At 44.4% G+C, this 15,515-nt stretch overlaps 1 protein-coding gene across 1 annotated transcript in view; it reads left to right on the top strand.

Moving 5' to 3' along the window:
- Window positions 1–15,515, top strand: part of PPFIA2 (PTPRF interacting protein alpha 2) — a 342,348-nt gene that overhangs the window by 239,608 nt on the left and 87,225 nt on the right. The window contains 1 exon segment of the mRNA XM_030214146.1: window positions 7,075–7,293. Within this exon segment, the coding sequence (XP_030070006.1) occupies window positions 7,075–7,293 (219 nt within the window).

The raw sequence follows: 15,515 nt of genomic DNA, 5'->3' as shown, positions 1-15,515 counted from the left end.
ATGAAGAGCATAAGCAGGATCACCTTATTTCAAATTTTCATCCAATAAACCATATCATAGCCTGCAAGGATTCCAGCATTTTTCTACTGCATCTCTTTTCACTGGCAAGACACATCTTCGGTGACTCATGTGTATAATCTCACAGTGTTCTGTGTACTGAAGAACCAGTCATTAATTCCCCAACCCTGGATGTATCTTGCTGATTTGCATTTTAAATACATACTGGTGAATAACAAGAGTACATCAAATTGGAGTCTCGATAGCCAAGTGCTTTTAGTATTATGGTTATTTCACTATAATGTTTTATTGAATTTCAAACGTATTCCTCTGTTGTAAAGAAATGCACTGCCACAGTGTAAGTCTGAATGGGCCTGCAACAGAGATAATGCAACATGAAGTGGTCAGAAGCTGTCACAAACATATTATCCAGAGTTAAGATCACCAGAGGCGGTGGTGGCATTGCCCCATGGTGCATGACCCTCTTCTTCCCGTCAAAAGCTCTGCTCAAGTTCCTTGAATTCACCTTCTAAAGAGTTTGAAAACTGAGGCTAGATGCACAAAATTGTAATGACCCTTTCACGGCCGCTGAACGTGAAATTTCCCACCGTCTCATGCATTAAGGGCCCTTTTCCGAAGCCATCGATAGCAGACAATGAAACGGGATACAAACCAGTCACTTCCAATTGAATAGAACAAATCGCAATGCACCAACCATACCGACGCTTACAGCGATTCATTTACCGCAAAAGATTTAACGAGGAGTTGAAGCTGTCGTTCAGGCCCCAGCTGTCAGACAAATCCATCGTAACACGTCATGCACACAAAAAATGGCACAAAAAATACACCCCAAAACAATTAAATCACCTAGGAAGACTTATTGCCCAAATTGTGGGACCCACACGTTACACACCACACACCTTGGACAATAATAAAATGCAGCATAAAGGAACAATAACATGACAGCACCTTTGAAGCACGAAAATGTGAAATGAAACAACAGGAGCATGGCTGCAAGCTTATCATCTGTTTAGTAGGAAAACTACCCATAAAAAAGCAGAGTGCCTGAAACCACACGGTACACAGCGAAAGCAAAAAAAAAAAAATGTGGAAAACAATGCAATTTACTAAAAATCAAAATTTTAACTTTGTAAACGTCTTTCTATTGCCAGCACAGAGAACAACACACAGCAATCAAGTCGCAGCGCTCGGTAGTTGTGATTTTAACAAGCTGCGACTCGACTATCACACGCCGTGGACGCACGCCTATGACGTTACATACACGTAGGTTAGCCACGTTGATCCGTGCGTATGCATTTCCGAACGGATTTCCGAATTTCCATGCATCCGACTTCTGAGTACCGTTCCGAAATTTTCTACGGTGCGTTTTTCCTGCATTGCTCGTACTTTCGAAATCGGTAAGCAGTTTTATGTTTCGAGATTTTTTATGAAGGGTTAATGCATCTGGGCCAGAATTTCATGCTGGGATTTTCCTTGCCACTTTCCACAAAGGCAGCAAAATCCAATAGCCCAGATTTATGACCCGGTAACATCACTTACTTCAGCGAGCACCTTAATTTGCTGATAAGTGCATCCCTAATACATTCTTTAGATACAACAAATCTCCCGAATGCATTATTTGCAAGTAATGAATGCCAGTTGCTAGTAAGACACTCAGTAAAGATGTAAGGCTGAAGCACTGGGAAGATCACATGAGGGAGGTGCTGCTTTCAGTGTTAACTAATGAGAAACCCTTTTCCTCCTCCCAGGATGGTAGAACCCAGCCATGGATTAAATGGTATGGCCTGCACTTCAGATTTATTGGCACAGTGTCCTCTCAGATGTCTGATTACCAGCCCTGTCAATGATTTATGGTGCCTCAATGTGATGGTTTGTAAAACAGGAAAACAGAAAATTGTACTGCAGAGAGGGAGATATTCAGTGTTATACAGCTTCAAGGAGTGATTGTACTGTGGAGTTAGTAAAGTAATTAATTATTAGGATTTTATTTTCCACCTTTTTGAAGGAATTCACTCAAGGCGGTGTACAGTAAGAATAGATCAAACATGAGCAATATTTAATTACAGCAGTAAAAATATTCAAATAACAATACAAAGTATGGCATTGTATAGACATCAAACATATAAATGGCAAGAGGCGTACTCACTCGCAAATGCGCAGTAGAGACCCTCTCTGTCCCGCCCCGCGTCAATACGTGATGACGGGGGCATGACAGCGAGGGAACCTGCGCACCTGCGAGTGAGGGAACCGCTGTCGCCACCGCTCCCCCCCACCCACCCGGAGTCATCACCGCCACCCACCCTCCACCCGGCCCGGGTACCTGGCTTCACTATTCAAACCGCCGGAACGCAGCACACAGCTCATCTGAGCTGCCGTTGGCCTTCCTTACCTGCCTGTGTCCCGCCCTCGCCGACGTTATGTCACACGAGGGCGGAACACACGTAGAGAAGAAGGAAGGCTGACGACGGCAGCTCAGATGAGCTGTGTGCTGCGTTCCGGCCGTTTGAATAGTGAAGCCAGGTACCCGGCCCGGGTGGAAGGGTGGCGGAGGGTAGGGCTCCTAAGAATGTTTTAGTCCATTTTAGCTTGTGATCTGCCAGCCCAATATTTTGCATTTTTTGAATGCCTGTTTAAAATCATCATTGCAGGTGTTAAAATGCAACAGGAAAGATAAAGATCCCTCCTCATAACTGGATCACTGTCCACCCTGCATATGCGATCTAGCGTCAAACCTTCTTGCTTGCACACTGTGTTAGCTAGTGGTCCGTTCCATGGGGTGTTTGAGGCTCCAAAGAGGGTACAACAGTCCTCAATATTAGGAGTTTCCAAGTAAGATGGACTTTCAAGTGGTAAGCCCGCGTTGGGTTTACCGCCGCTTTGTAAAAGACCCCATTAGGCAACTAACTGTAAATGGGATGGTTGCTTTGATACACTTTGGCGTCAACATCTAGGCATCACTTTATGGAATGTGCAAGTGCCTATAAAAAAGATATTTCGGAATTAGAAAAGGTTCAAAGAAGAGCAACCAAAATGATAAAGGGGATGGAACTCCTCCCTTATGTGGAAAGGCTAAAAAGATTAGGGCTCTTCAGCTTGGAAAAGACAGCTGAGGGGATGATATGATCGAGGTCTATAAAATGCTGAGTGGTGTAGAATGGGTAGAATTGAATCAATTTTTCACTCTTTCAAAAAGTACATAGACCAGGGACACTCAATGAAATTGCGTGGAAATACTTTTAAAACAAATAGGAGGAAATATTTTTTTTCACTCAGAGAATAGTTAAGCTCTGGAACCCATTGCTGGAGGATGTGGTAACAGCGGTTAGCATATCAGAGTTTAAAAAAGGTGTAGATAAGTTCCTGGAGGAAAAGTCCATAGTCTGTTATTGAAGAGGACATGGGAGAAGGACACCACTGCCTGCCCTAGGATTGGTAACTTGGAATGTTGCTACTTATTGGGTTTCTGCCAGGTACTTATGGCCTGGATTGGCTACTGTTGGAAGAAGGATACTGGGCTGGATGGACCATTGGTCTGACCCAGTTGGATGATTGCTCTGCGTCTTACAAAACTGGCACGATGAGTCGTCCGAAGAGACTAGAACCAGAGTCGTCCCTTCAAACTTTGATTAGTGATGAGTGTAAGAAGTGGGACAATCATCCAACTTGTCACCATTATAGAAGAAAGCCTTAACTTCTTCCAGAAATCACCACTCCATTGACTGACCCCTGACGCAGGTGCTGTGTGCCGAAACACGGCCCGTGTCGGGTCATTTAGAAAGGAATTGATGTTCAAGGTGTACAAATAAACAAATTGTGTCCCAATTTTTGAAGGCTCCTGGTGCTTTTCTTTGATACTCAGGTTATGGGTTGGGACTGTACCTTGCAATTAGTGCGTGGTATTTTACCATACACTGTCACCAGTGGAGATATCATGGATGCACTTACTGTCTCCTCTGCTCAGTGTTATGAATACTCCTATTTTCTGTGCAGCAAGTATATGGGACGATGATGGGCATACCCCCCAAAATTAGTGCATAGGTTCTGCATTTACCATATGCTAATTTTTTCAAACATGAGTAGCAACTGCAAAACTCAACCACACTTCAGTAAAAGGGCCTCTACATATTTTTAACCAGAAATTTGTCAACTATAGGCCAAGGAGGTCATTTGAAGCCTTAAGAGACTACTGTCGTTTATAATAGATATTTATTTATTTGTTGCATTTGTACCCCACATTTTGCCACCTATTTGCAGGCTCAATGTGGCTTACATAGTACCGTCAAAGGCATTTGCCCAGTCGGTGGATAACAAATACAAAGTTGTATAGTGATCGTATGAGGTATAAGTGGAGGGTCGGAATGGATGAAGATTGCGTGTTGTCCTGTTCGATCATAGTCACGCTGTGTTGGTAGGTGGAGAGGGTTACGTGGGGTCGTTGGGGTAGGCCTTTTTGAAGAGGTTGGTTTTTAGTGAAATTTCCTGAAGTTCAAGTGGTCGTGGCTTGCTAACAAATCTTGGTTAAAAGGTGTGTAGGATATCCAGGTCCATGTCATATTACTTTTAACGTAGAATTTGATTTGAAGAACACAGTGGGGTACATGGAACTGATATGTTACTAGGAAAACTGAACAGCATTATGCCTCTTGTGACACAGGGTAGTGTGTCAGTTTTGAGAGACTTAATTCTAACTGCAAAAAGAAAAGAAAGGTGTGACTACACACTATAGGAGTCTGTTAAAATGTGTTAATTAACTTGTGTTAACAGCCCATGTTAATGACATGCAAATCAGGTTGAATTTCTCATGTTGAAGGTAGTGAATTAATGGGACATGAATGCAAAATACCAAATCAAAAGAAAAAAAGCAGGTCAAAAAAGACAAAAAAAATAGAACAGGAGGGTAACAGAAGAAGTGGTTTATTACAAGTTACCCGACGTGGCCACGTTTCGCCCTCAGGCTGCGTCAGGGGTAAAAAAAACTAATAGGGGTAAAAAGCAAAGTGAACCCCTAAAAGTAGTCATACAACCACCTTACATAAGTGCTTCCCAAGCTTACTCAGCAAACTTCACAATGCTATGTTGACTGGCAGCCAGTGAAGTTTGCTGAGTAAGCTTGGGAAGCACTTATGTAAGGTGGTTGTATGACTACTTTTAGGGGTTCACTTTGCTTTTTACCCCTATTAGTTTTTTTACCCCTGACGCAGCCTGAGGGCGAAACGTGGCCACGTCGGGTAACTTGTAATAAACCACTTCTTCTGTTACCCTCCTGTTCTATTTTTTTGTCTTTTTTGATCTGCTTTTTTTTCTTTTGATTTGCTATTTCTGTGGCAGATCTTTGCCTTTTTTTGTTGTTTTTGTATGAATGCAAACTACTACAGCTTTCCAAACTGTAGATAAGTTTCTTATAGAATGAGGCACACATGTTAAGAACATGAGTTATTGCCATACTGGGACAGACCGAAGGTCCATTAAGTCCAGTATCCAAGTTGCAAGTATCTGGCAAGATTCCAAAACAGTACAATACATTTTTTTTTGTTACATTTGTACCCCGCGCTTTCCCACTCTTGGCAGGCTCAATGCGGCTTACATGGGGCAATGGAGGGTTAAGTGACTTGCCCAGAGTCACAAGGAGCTGCCTGTGCCTGAAGTGGGAATCGAACTCAGTTCCTCAGTTCCACCACCCTAACCACTAGGCCACTCCTCCACTGTACCACTAGGCCACTCCTCCACTGTTGCTACTATTTGAGATTCTACATGGAATGTTGTTATTCCACTAGCAACATTCCATGTAGAAGTCGGCCCTTGCAGATCACCAATGTGGCCACGCAGGCTTCTGCTTCTGTGAGTCTGACGTCCTGCACGTACGTACTCACAGAAACAGAAGCCTGCGCAGCCTTCTACATGGAATAGCAACATTCCACGTAGAATCTCCAATAGTAGCAACATTCCATGTAGAATCTCCAATAGTATCCATTTTATTTTTGTTACATTTGTACCCCACGCTTTCCCACTCATGGCAGGCTCAATGCGGCTTACATGGGGCAATGGAGGGTTAAGTGACTTGCCCAGAGTCACAAGGAGCTGCCTGTGCCTGAAGTGGGAATCGAACTCAGTTCCTCAGTTCCCCAGGACCAAAGTCCACCACCCTAACCACTAGGCCACTCCTCCACTCCTTTTTTTTTTTTTTTTTTTAATGCTGCTTATCCTAGAAATAAGCAGTGGATTTTCCCCAAATCCATCTTAATAATGGCTTATGGACTTTCTTTTAGGAAGCTATCCAAACCTTTTTTAAACCCCACTAAGCTATTTGGTTTTACTACATTCTCCACCAATGAATTCCAGAGTTTAATTACACGTTGAGTGAAGAAATATTTTCTCCAATTTGTTTTAAATTTACTACTTTGTACCTTCGTTGCATGCCCCCTAGTCCTAGTATTTTGAGAAAAAATAAACGAGCGATTCACATCCACCCGTTCTGCTCCACTCATTATTTTATAGACCTCTATCATATCTCCCCTCAGCCTCCTTTTCTCCAAGCTGAAGAGCCCTAGCCACTTTAGCTTTTCCTCATAGGGAAGTTGTCCCATCCCCTTTATCATTTTCATCGTTGCCCTTCTCTGTACCTTTTCTAATTCCACTATATCTTTTATGACTTGAATTATTTTACTGTGCGTTTGTAGGTAACGAGATGCCTTGCACCATTAATCAGACCATTAACTATTCTACATAGATTTTGCACTGATATTCATGATTCATGATGATATTCACTGATATTCACTAAAAAAAATAGGTGATAATACAAGCAATCAATGGAATACGTGTTAATGCTGTTGTGAAAATCAGTGCAGTTTAATACTTTGGCCTGAAGCAGTGCCTGGTAACTCAAGAATGGTTATTGTGTGGTTGTGTCTCTCCCTCCCTCCTCTTCTATCCTGTCTGCTTTGGTCTTCTCTTGTATTTTGATGCCAACGCCAAGATCCTCTTCCTGTTTGCTATTGTCTCAACAGTCCATCACTCTATAGTTTCAGCATTGATTTAATTCTCTTTCTCTTCTTTCAGCGATTATCGAATGGCTCAAATGCTACTGACGAGGGCAGCCAAGTGGTAGAACTTCAGGAATTGCTGGAGAAGCAGAACTACGAGATGGCGCAAATGAAGGAGCGCTTAGCTGCGCTGTCGTCCCGCGTAGGAGAGGTAGAGCAAGAGGCAGAGGCCGCCAGGAAGAATCTTGGGAAATCTGAGGAAATGACTTCCAAATATCAGAGGGATATCAGAGAGGTATGGGTTGCTCCAGATGGGTGCAACATTTGCTGTAGTTGTATTTATACCGAATTCCAAGCGTTGCAATCTCAGGTTTAATACTCACAGAAATGTTTTTTTTTTAAAAATCAACCGATGAAAATAAGTCATAGCTTTTATGTCTTATCCCTCTGGCTCTGGGAGCTACTGGTTTTGCGTGTGTTTATTGGTTGAATTAAATATTTGTTCTTAAGCTGTTTTTTTTTTTTTTAAATCACATAGCATCAGTGGCGTACCAAGGGGGGGGCGGTCCGCCCCTGGTGCACACTGCTGGGGGGGTGCCGCGGCACGTGCCTGTTAGCTGAGTTCGCTGACTTCGCTGCAGCTCCCTCTGCCCCGGAACAGGTTACTTCCTGTTCCGGCCGGGGCAGAGGGAGCTGCAGTGAAGTTAGCGAAGTCAGCGAACTCAGCTGACAGGCGCGCGCCGCGGGCCCCCCCCCCCCCCCAGCAGCGTGCACCCAGGGGGGGGTGTCATTTCGCCGGGGGGGGGGGGGGCGCTGCACCTGTGGGGGGAGGGGGCGCATCGGCGATGCGCCCCGGGTGTCATGCCGGCTAGGATCGCCACTGCATAGCATTAAACAAAGTACAATTTAAAATATCCAAATAAAATAGATAAAATATATATTTTTTTTCGTCCAATATCCATCATATTCTTGATGCACACTATGTACATACCATTATGTCAGACTGATCACCTGGCCAAAATGTTTTACAAACTATAATTTCATTAAAACAATTTAAAACAAACTAAGGGGTCTTTTACTGCTCTGTGGTAAATGGGGGCCCTGCGGTGTCCTCGGCGTGTGGATTTGCCACACACCAAGGCCCCTTTTACCAAAGAGGGATTTTTGTAAAAAAGGGAAATGGCTGTGCGGTGGGGTGACACTACCGCCCGCTCCCGCGGTGAGCCAGCGGTAGTGCCGGATTGGCATACAACAAAGCGGTGCTACTTCTATCTCCGCTTAGATAAAAGGCCTCTAAAACAAGAAAATGGATTTGGACCATACTCCTTATGGTAACCACAGACAGCCACCAAGAGCCCCAGACCCTTCTCACCCCATGCAAGACCCCACCGTGGCCATGCCGTTACTTTCTTCCAGAAGATCCAGTAGCTTGTCTCCAACCTGATGTCCGCTGGCACAATAGTGGCCCTGCTGCTGAGAAAGCCCTTGCTCAAACCCAGGACCCACATGACTCCCATACTACTGACACCAGCAACAGAACCCTGAGTATTCTTGCCCAGTCTACACCATTCCAGTTATTTCTCAGATATGCTGGTCCATCACCCCTCAACACCTTAAGTACATAAGTATTGCCATACTGGGAGAAGACCAAAGGTCCATCGAGCCCAGCATCCTGTTTCCAACAGAGGCCAATCCAGGTCACAAATACCCGGCAAGATCCCAAAAATGTACAAAACATTTTATACTGCTTATCCCAGAAATAGTGGATTTTCCCTTAGTCCATTTAATAATGGTCTATGGACTTTTCCTTTAGGAAGCCGTCCAAACCTTTTTAAAACTCCGCTAAGCTAACCGCCTTTACCATATTCTCTGGCAACGAATTCCAGAGTTTAATTACACGTTGAGTGAAGAAAAATTTTCTCCGATTCGTTTTAAATTTACCGCATTGTAGCTTCATCGCATGCCCCCTAGTCCTAGTATTTTTGGAAAGCGTGAACAGACGCGTCACATCTACCCGTTCAACTCCACTCATTATTTTATAGACCTCTATCATATCTCAGCAACAGGCACTTGAACCAGACACTTTCCACAATGAGCAACCAGTATAGGGTCTTCAGCCGGTGTTCTCTTCAACCACAATAGCATCATCCTCGCTGCCGCATTCTGCACAGTCTGCAGCCTGCGAATCACACCAGCAAGCGAACCCAGACCCAGAACATTGCATTTGTGAGTGAATATTACCAGAAATACCCATAGCAGTGGCAGCAGCTCAGCATTTGATTCCAGTATCATCACGGTTTCCAAAAGTAATAATACCTGTGGATGTTAGAACGTAGCTGAAAACACAGATGACTTTGCCACGGGGCAGGTTGGTAAGTACTTCATTATCCTATATAATAAAACTCACCCTCAATGTTCTGAAGACACTGACGTCAGTGAAGCTAAGCCACTGACGTCACTTCCTTCAACACAGGTTTGAAGGGTTCGTGGTGGTAAAGCCACCGAAATCGCCAAGTCGCCGAGCCCCACCCTCGCGTCAAACGTGATGACGTCGGGGCGGAGCAATGGCGTACGGTGCGTGGAGCAATGGTGTCTGAATGACCAAGGGGTCGGTAGGTACGTAGGGAGGGAGGGAGGGAGAAGGGGGGGTGTTGGGGAGGAAACCTTGCTAGCGCCCGTTTCATTTGGTCCAGAAACGGGCCTCTTTTACTAGTGTTGAAAGAAAGCATATAATCTTTTTTTCAATTTCATCTGTAATGTTCTTTCATTTTATAGTGCTAACGAAGTTGCTAAGATCTATTTGCAAAATAGGTTTGTCCTTGTATAGAAGCATTGTGGTTGCTGTTTTAGTCCACGCAAATATATATAAGTAGGGGGGTCAATGAACAAGGCTGAAATTATCATCTACAGCCTGTTGTTTGACTCTTATTTCTACTGTAGTAGCTTCATTGCGGGCCGTGTCTGATCTTCAGAATTGAATGTCTAGTTTGTGTGAATTTGGGTGGAGCTTACGGTAAGACCCCAACGTTGCTCCCCAGACAAAAGTCTACATCACTTAGCCATCTCTCTCCTCTTCAATCAGTCCAAAACTCTGCTGCGCGACTCATTTTCCGCCAAAGTCGCTATGCTCACATTAGCCCCCTCCTCAAGTCACTTCACTGGCTCCCTATCCGTTTCCGTATTCAGTTCAAGCTTCTCTTATTGACCTATAAGTGCATTCACTCACGGCTCCCCAGTACCTCTCCACTCTCGTCTTTCCCTACGCCCCCCCCCCCCCTCGGGTACTCCGTTCTGTAGATAAATCTCTGTTATCCATCCCCTTCTCCTCTACTGCTAATTCTAGGCTCCGTTCCTTTTGTCTTGCTGCACCTCACGCTTGGAATAGACTTCCCGAGCCTGTGCGTCTAGCCCCGTCTTTGGCCGTTTTCAAGTCCAAACTTAAAGCCCACCTCTTTACCACTGCTTTTGACTCCTAACCACTACTCACTTGCCCTGTCCTTTTTATCCTCACCTCTTTATCCCCTTACCCTTAATTGTTCTGTCTGTTTACCTGTCTTATCTAGATTGTAAGCTCTTTGAGCAGGGACTGTCTTTTTGTGTATGGTGTACAGCGCTATAGTGCTTCTCCACCACCGCCAACTCCAGGCTCCGCTCATTCTGCCTCACCTCACCCTATGCTTGGAACAACCTTCCTGAACCCTTACGCCAAGCCCCCTCCCTGCCCGTCTTCAAGTCTTTGCTTAAAGCCCACCTCTTCAATGCTGCGTTCGGCACCTAACCCTTACCGTTCAGTGAATCCAGACTGCCCCAATTTGACTGCCCCTATCGGACCGACCGTTCACTTGTCTATTAGATTGTAAGCTCTTTGAGCAGGGACTGTCTCTCTTTGTTAAATTGTACAGCGCTGCGTAACCCTAGTAGCGCTCTAGAAATGTTAAGTAGTAGTAGTAAATAGCAGTAGTAGTTATTAACAGTAAGCTGGTACCCCCTTTTTTTTTTTTTCAAATAATGGTAGTTTTACAGTACAAACATTTTTGAACATGTGAAAATCACTGGGTGGTAATGCTTAAAAGTCTGTAACTTCACCATGTTTAAAGATAAGCTCATTCCACTCAGCACATAAATGGAGATCGTAACAACAAATAAAGCTGTAAAAATTCACGTTGAAATTCCAAACAGTTGCTGAGAAAACAGCAAAAACATTGTTTTCCCTCACCCTGTAGGTGGTTTCTTAAAGAATTACCCCCATAGTGCCACTGAATATATGAATAAAGAGTTTACCCGGGGTAATTAAGGGGCGATACTAAAAGGTGCCCCAAGTATGTGCACTGAAATAATATTCTATTGGCACCTGGGCATCAGAAGCGGAGCCAGGTTGACGACGCGGGGGGGGGAGCGACAGTGGACTTCCGCCAGCGCTGGCAACACATTGAGAAAAAAATAGGCGCCAGAGCTGGCAGAACTCCATTTGGGGGAGCAGCCGCTCCCCTGGCACCCCCCCTGGCTACGCCACTGCTGGGCATTCCAAGCTCTCTTATATGGATTTTATTGGGCTGTTCAATCAGAAATTTGGTCTTGTACAGTTTAATAACCTCAATGGAGGAGGAGGGTGGAGTGCTGCAGATATCTGTATTGGGACCGATGCTATTTAACATATATATAAATGATATGAAAATCAGAACGAGTGAGGTGATTAAATTTGCAGATGATACAAAATGATTAAAGGTTGTTAAAATATGTGTGGACTATGAAGTATTGCAAGAAGACTTTAGAAAATTGGAAGCAGTGGCGTACCAAGGGAGGGGCGGTCCACCCCGGGTGCACGCCACTGGGGGGTGCCACTGCGCACGCCTGCTCTGAGTTCCCTGACTTCGCGTGTTCGCTGCAGCTCCCTCTGCCCTGGAACAGGATACTTCCTGTTCCGGGTCAGAGCAAGGGAGCTGCAGCGAACGCGCAAAGTCAGGGAACTCTGAGCAGGCGCGCGCAGCGGCACCCCCTCCCCAGCGGCGTGCACCCGGAGGGGTCCACGCTGCATCGGGGGGGTGGGTGCTGCACCCAGGGGGGGTCTGCGCTGCATCGGGGGGGGTGCTGCACCCGGGGGGGGGGGGGGGGGGCGCCGCCCCGGGTGTCCGCCCCCCTAGGAACGCCACTGATTGGAAGACCGAGCATCCAAATGGCAGATGAAATTTAATGTGGACAAATGCAAGGTGAAGCACATTGGAAAGAATAATCCGAATCATAGTTACCTGATGCTAGGGTCCACCTTGGGGGTCAGCACTCAAGAAAAAGATCTAGGTGGCGTTGTAGATAATATGCTGAAATCTTTTGCTCAGTGTACGGTGGCAGCCAAAAAAGCAAACAGGATGCTAGGAATTATTAGGAAAGGGATAGTGAGTAAGACCGAAAATACTATAATGCCTTTGTATTGCTCCGTGGTGCGACCACACCTTGAGTATTGTGCTCAGTTCTGGTTGCCCTATCTCAAAAAAGATATAACGGAATTAGAAAAGGTTCAAAGAAGAGTGACCAAAATGATAAAGGGGATGGAACTCCACTTCTATGAGGAAAGGCTGAAGAGGTTATGGCTCTTCAGCTTGGAAAAGAGAGGAATGAGGGGAGATAAGATTGAGGTCTACAAAATCCTGAGTGGTGTAGAATGAGTAGAAGTAAATTGATTTTTTACTCGTTCCATAAGTACAAAGAGTAGGGGACATTTGAGAAGTTACATAGAAACACTTTTAAAACAAATAGGAGGAAATAGTTTTTCACTCAATGAATAGTTAAGCTCTGGAATGCATTGTCAGAAGATGTAGTAACAGTGGTTAGCATAACTGGGTTTAAAAAAGGTTTCAACAAGTTCCTGGAGGAAAAGTCCATATTCTACTATTGAGACAGACACAGGGAAGCAAATGCTTGCCCCAGGATTGGTAGCATGGAATGTTGCTGCTAATTGGGTTTCTGACAGGTACTTGTGACCTGGCTTGGCCACTATTTGGAAAACAGGATACGTGGCTAGATGGACCATTGGTCTGACCCAGTATGGCTACCCATATGTTCTTATGAATAGAGAAGTTGTTTGTTCATAGGTTGCATGTGATCTATTGCTTTTGAGGGGTACTCGGGGGTACTGAGTACCGGCACCTTTTCCAGTGTCTTCTAAAATTGACCCATGAACCACAAGTTTTAATGAAAGAGCTCAAGACACCAATTCTGCCTTGTCATAGATTCTGTGACTGGTTGCAGGGGGCCTGGCTATTGTGAAGTGAAGTCCCTCAGTGATCACCCCTCCCCTGAAGGGTGGCCTGTGATTTGAGTACCGGCACCTTCTTTTGCTAGAAAAATTACACTGATTATCCTACTACAACTTAAATGGTAAAAGATGATTTCTACAGATTGTGCGTTGCAGGGATCATTACAGTGCCTAAAATTAACTTGCACCTTCCATGCGTATCATAAGTGAATCAAACTGCTACTACCGCCTTTGCTGTGAATATTTATGGGCTACTATTTTCATCCTCCCCCAAATAACAGTGCATAGTGTCATTTCCTTGACTTGTGAATCCTTAAAATAATTCCTGAAGTCACTCCTAATAGTTTGAAAGGCAAATCTTTCCAATGAGTCAGAGATCCAGAGGAAGAGTCTGAAATAATGATGGTTTACTGACTCTGTGGGACTAGTCTGTGTTTAAGCAGGAATCATTGTTTGAATACAATTGTAAGAATGCAGTAAGGTATTTGACTTTGTATCTGGCAGATACATCTATGTTTTGATTTTCTTTGTAAGTTCTCATTTGACCATCTTTGGGATGCTTGTAACAATCTAAGTTATGCTACTTGCTGCATAGAAACTATTCGCAAATGTGAAATGTACTGTCTTAAAGTTGATGATATTTCAAGTTCTAGTAAAGAATTTTCGGGTCACTTCACAAAGAGCCTGATATTCAAGGAAGGTTGAGCACCTCAACAGAGGCTCCTAAGATAGAAGCCTATATTCAGAAAGTTTTTATAAATGTATACGCTTACATTTAAATGTGAGTATCATAAAGTGAGGATTCTAAAGTTCTGCCAGATAAAGAGATGTCTAACCTGAGGTCCCTAAGGGGAATAATTACGTTTTACTGCATCTTAGTTTACCATGAGAGTTACTAACCTGCAGTATCTCGGTACATTAATAATGCAACTTGTGATCCACTTTGCGAGTTGTGTTATTCATCTTTCCTGGGATCATAGAGCCATTAACCCACTACCCGATGTTCCCAGGGAACTTTCTTAAAGGGGATGGAGCTTCTCAAAGATGAAGCATCCTTCCTTCTCCCCTCGAGATGCCCCCCTGTAGAGACTTCCTATGCTGAAAACATCCATGCAGACCCTCTCACTGAGAAACCCCCTGTCCCTGTAGAGAACCCCATGAAAAGACTCCCACCCTCCTATAGATCTCCCTCAGGGTCTACCATTTAGAATCCCTGGTGGTCTAGGGCTTCCAGGGTAGGAGTGATTCCCAGTCACTGCTGTCCCTGTTGGCACTGTGTTCAAAATGGCATCAACCACTCCTAAAAGTAGTCTCACGATATTACCACTACAGGTCAAGTTGCCGTATAAGGGCTTTTAAGAATAGCCAGTCTGATTTTCAAGATATAAACAATGAATATGTATGAGATGGTTTTGCATGCACTGCTTCCATGGAAATCGATCTCATGCCTACCCTTTGTGGATCTCCTAAAAAACAGATGGGCAAGCAGTCCGCTAGTCCCAGCAGAATGGTTGATGAAGAAGCAGACACAATGGAAGATGAAGTTATAAGCCTTATTGTAAAGAGCGGGTAAAAGGATGCCTGACATGGCTGTGTTTAGCCCAGTAGGCTGCTTCAGGGGTTATATAATACCTCAAGGAGTAGTTCTCTCACTTCTCCCAAGGTGTGAAATTAGCAACACATCCAGGGAAAACGAAGCTTTCAAACACAGGGAGAGTCTGCTCATTCACCAAGTACTTCACCAGTTGGTGAATGAGCAGAGATTCTCCCTGTGTTTGAATGCTTTGTTTCCCTTGAGGTATTATATTGCCCCTGAAGAAGTCCTGCCAGGCGTTCTTTAATACTCTCTCTACAAGTAAGGCTTTTAACCATCTTCTATCATGTCTGCTTCTTCATCTTCTATCCTTTGCGAACATCCTGAAAACTAAACTGGTTAAGTGTATCCTGAGGACTTGTTTGAGAACCCCTGCTAAATACATAAATAAACCTAACTGAGTACATTCTTGGCAAATTGCCAGTGATTCAAGGAATGTACAGGCTATATACTTCCTTGTGGAGGACCAAATTTTAATTCCTGTATCAATTCTTTGATTCTTTCAGGCTAGCTGAGGATGCCACAGAGGCAGCATTCACAGACCCTGGGGGAGGAAGTCTATGATGTTCATGTCAGCACTTATTGACCAGAATTAGTATCACTGTTCAACTGGGTTCCAGAAGGAGCAATGGTTTGCCCTAGTTGAGGACAGTCACCATGATGGCTCGGCTGA

This window comes from Microcaecilia unicolor, chromosome 9, assembly GCF_901765095.1.
Source record: "Microcaecilia unicolor chromosome 9, aMicUni1.1, whole genome shotgun sequence".
Classification (NCBI taxonomy): domain Eukaryota; kingdom Metazoa; phylum Chordata; class Amphibia; order Gymnophiona; family Siphonopidae; genus Microcaecilia; species Microcaecilia unicolor.
This window is presented reverse-complemented; position numbering and strand designations above follow the sequence as displayed.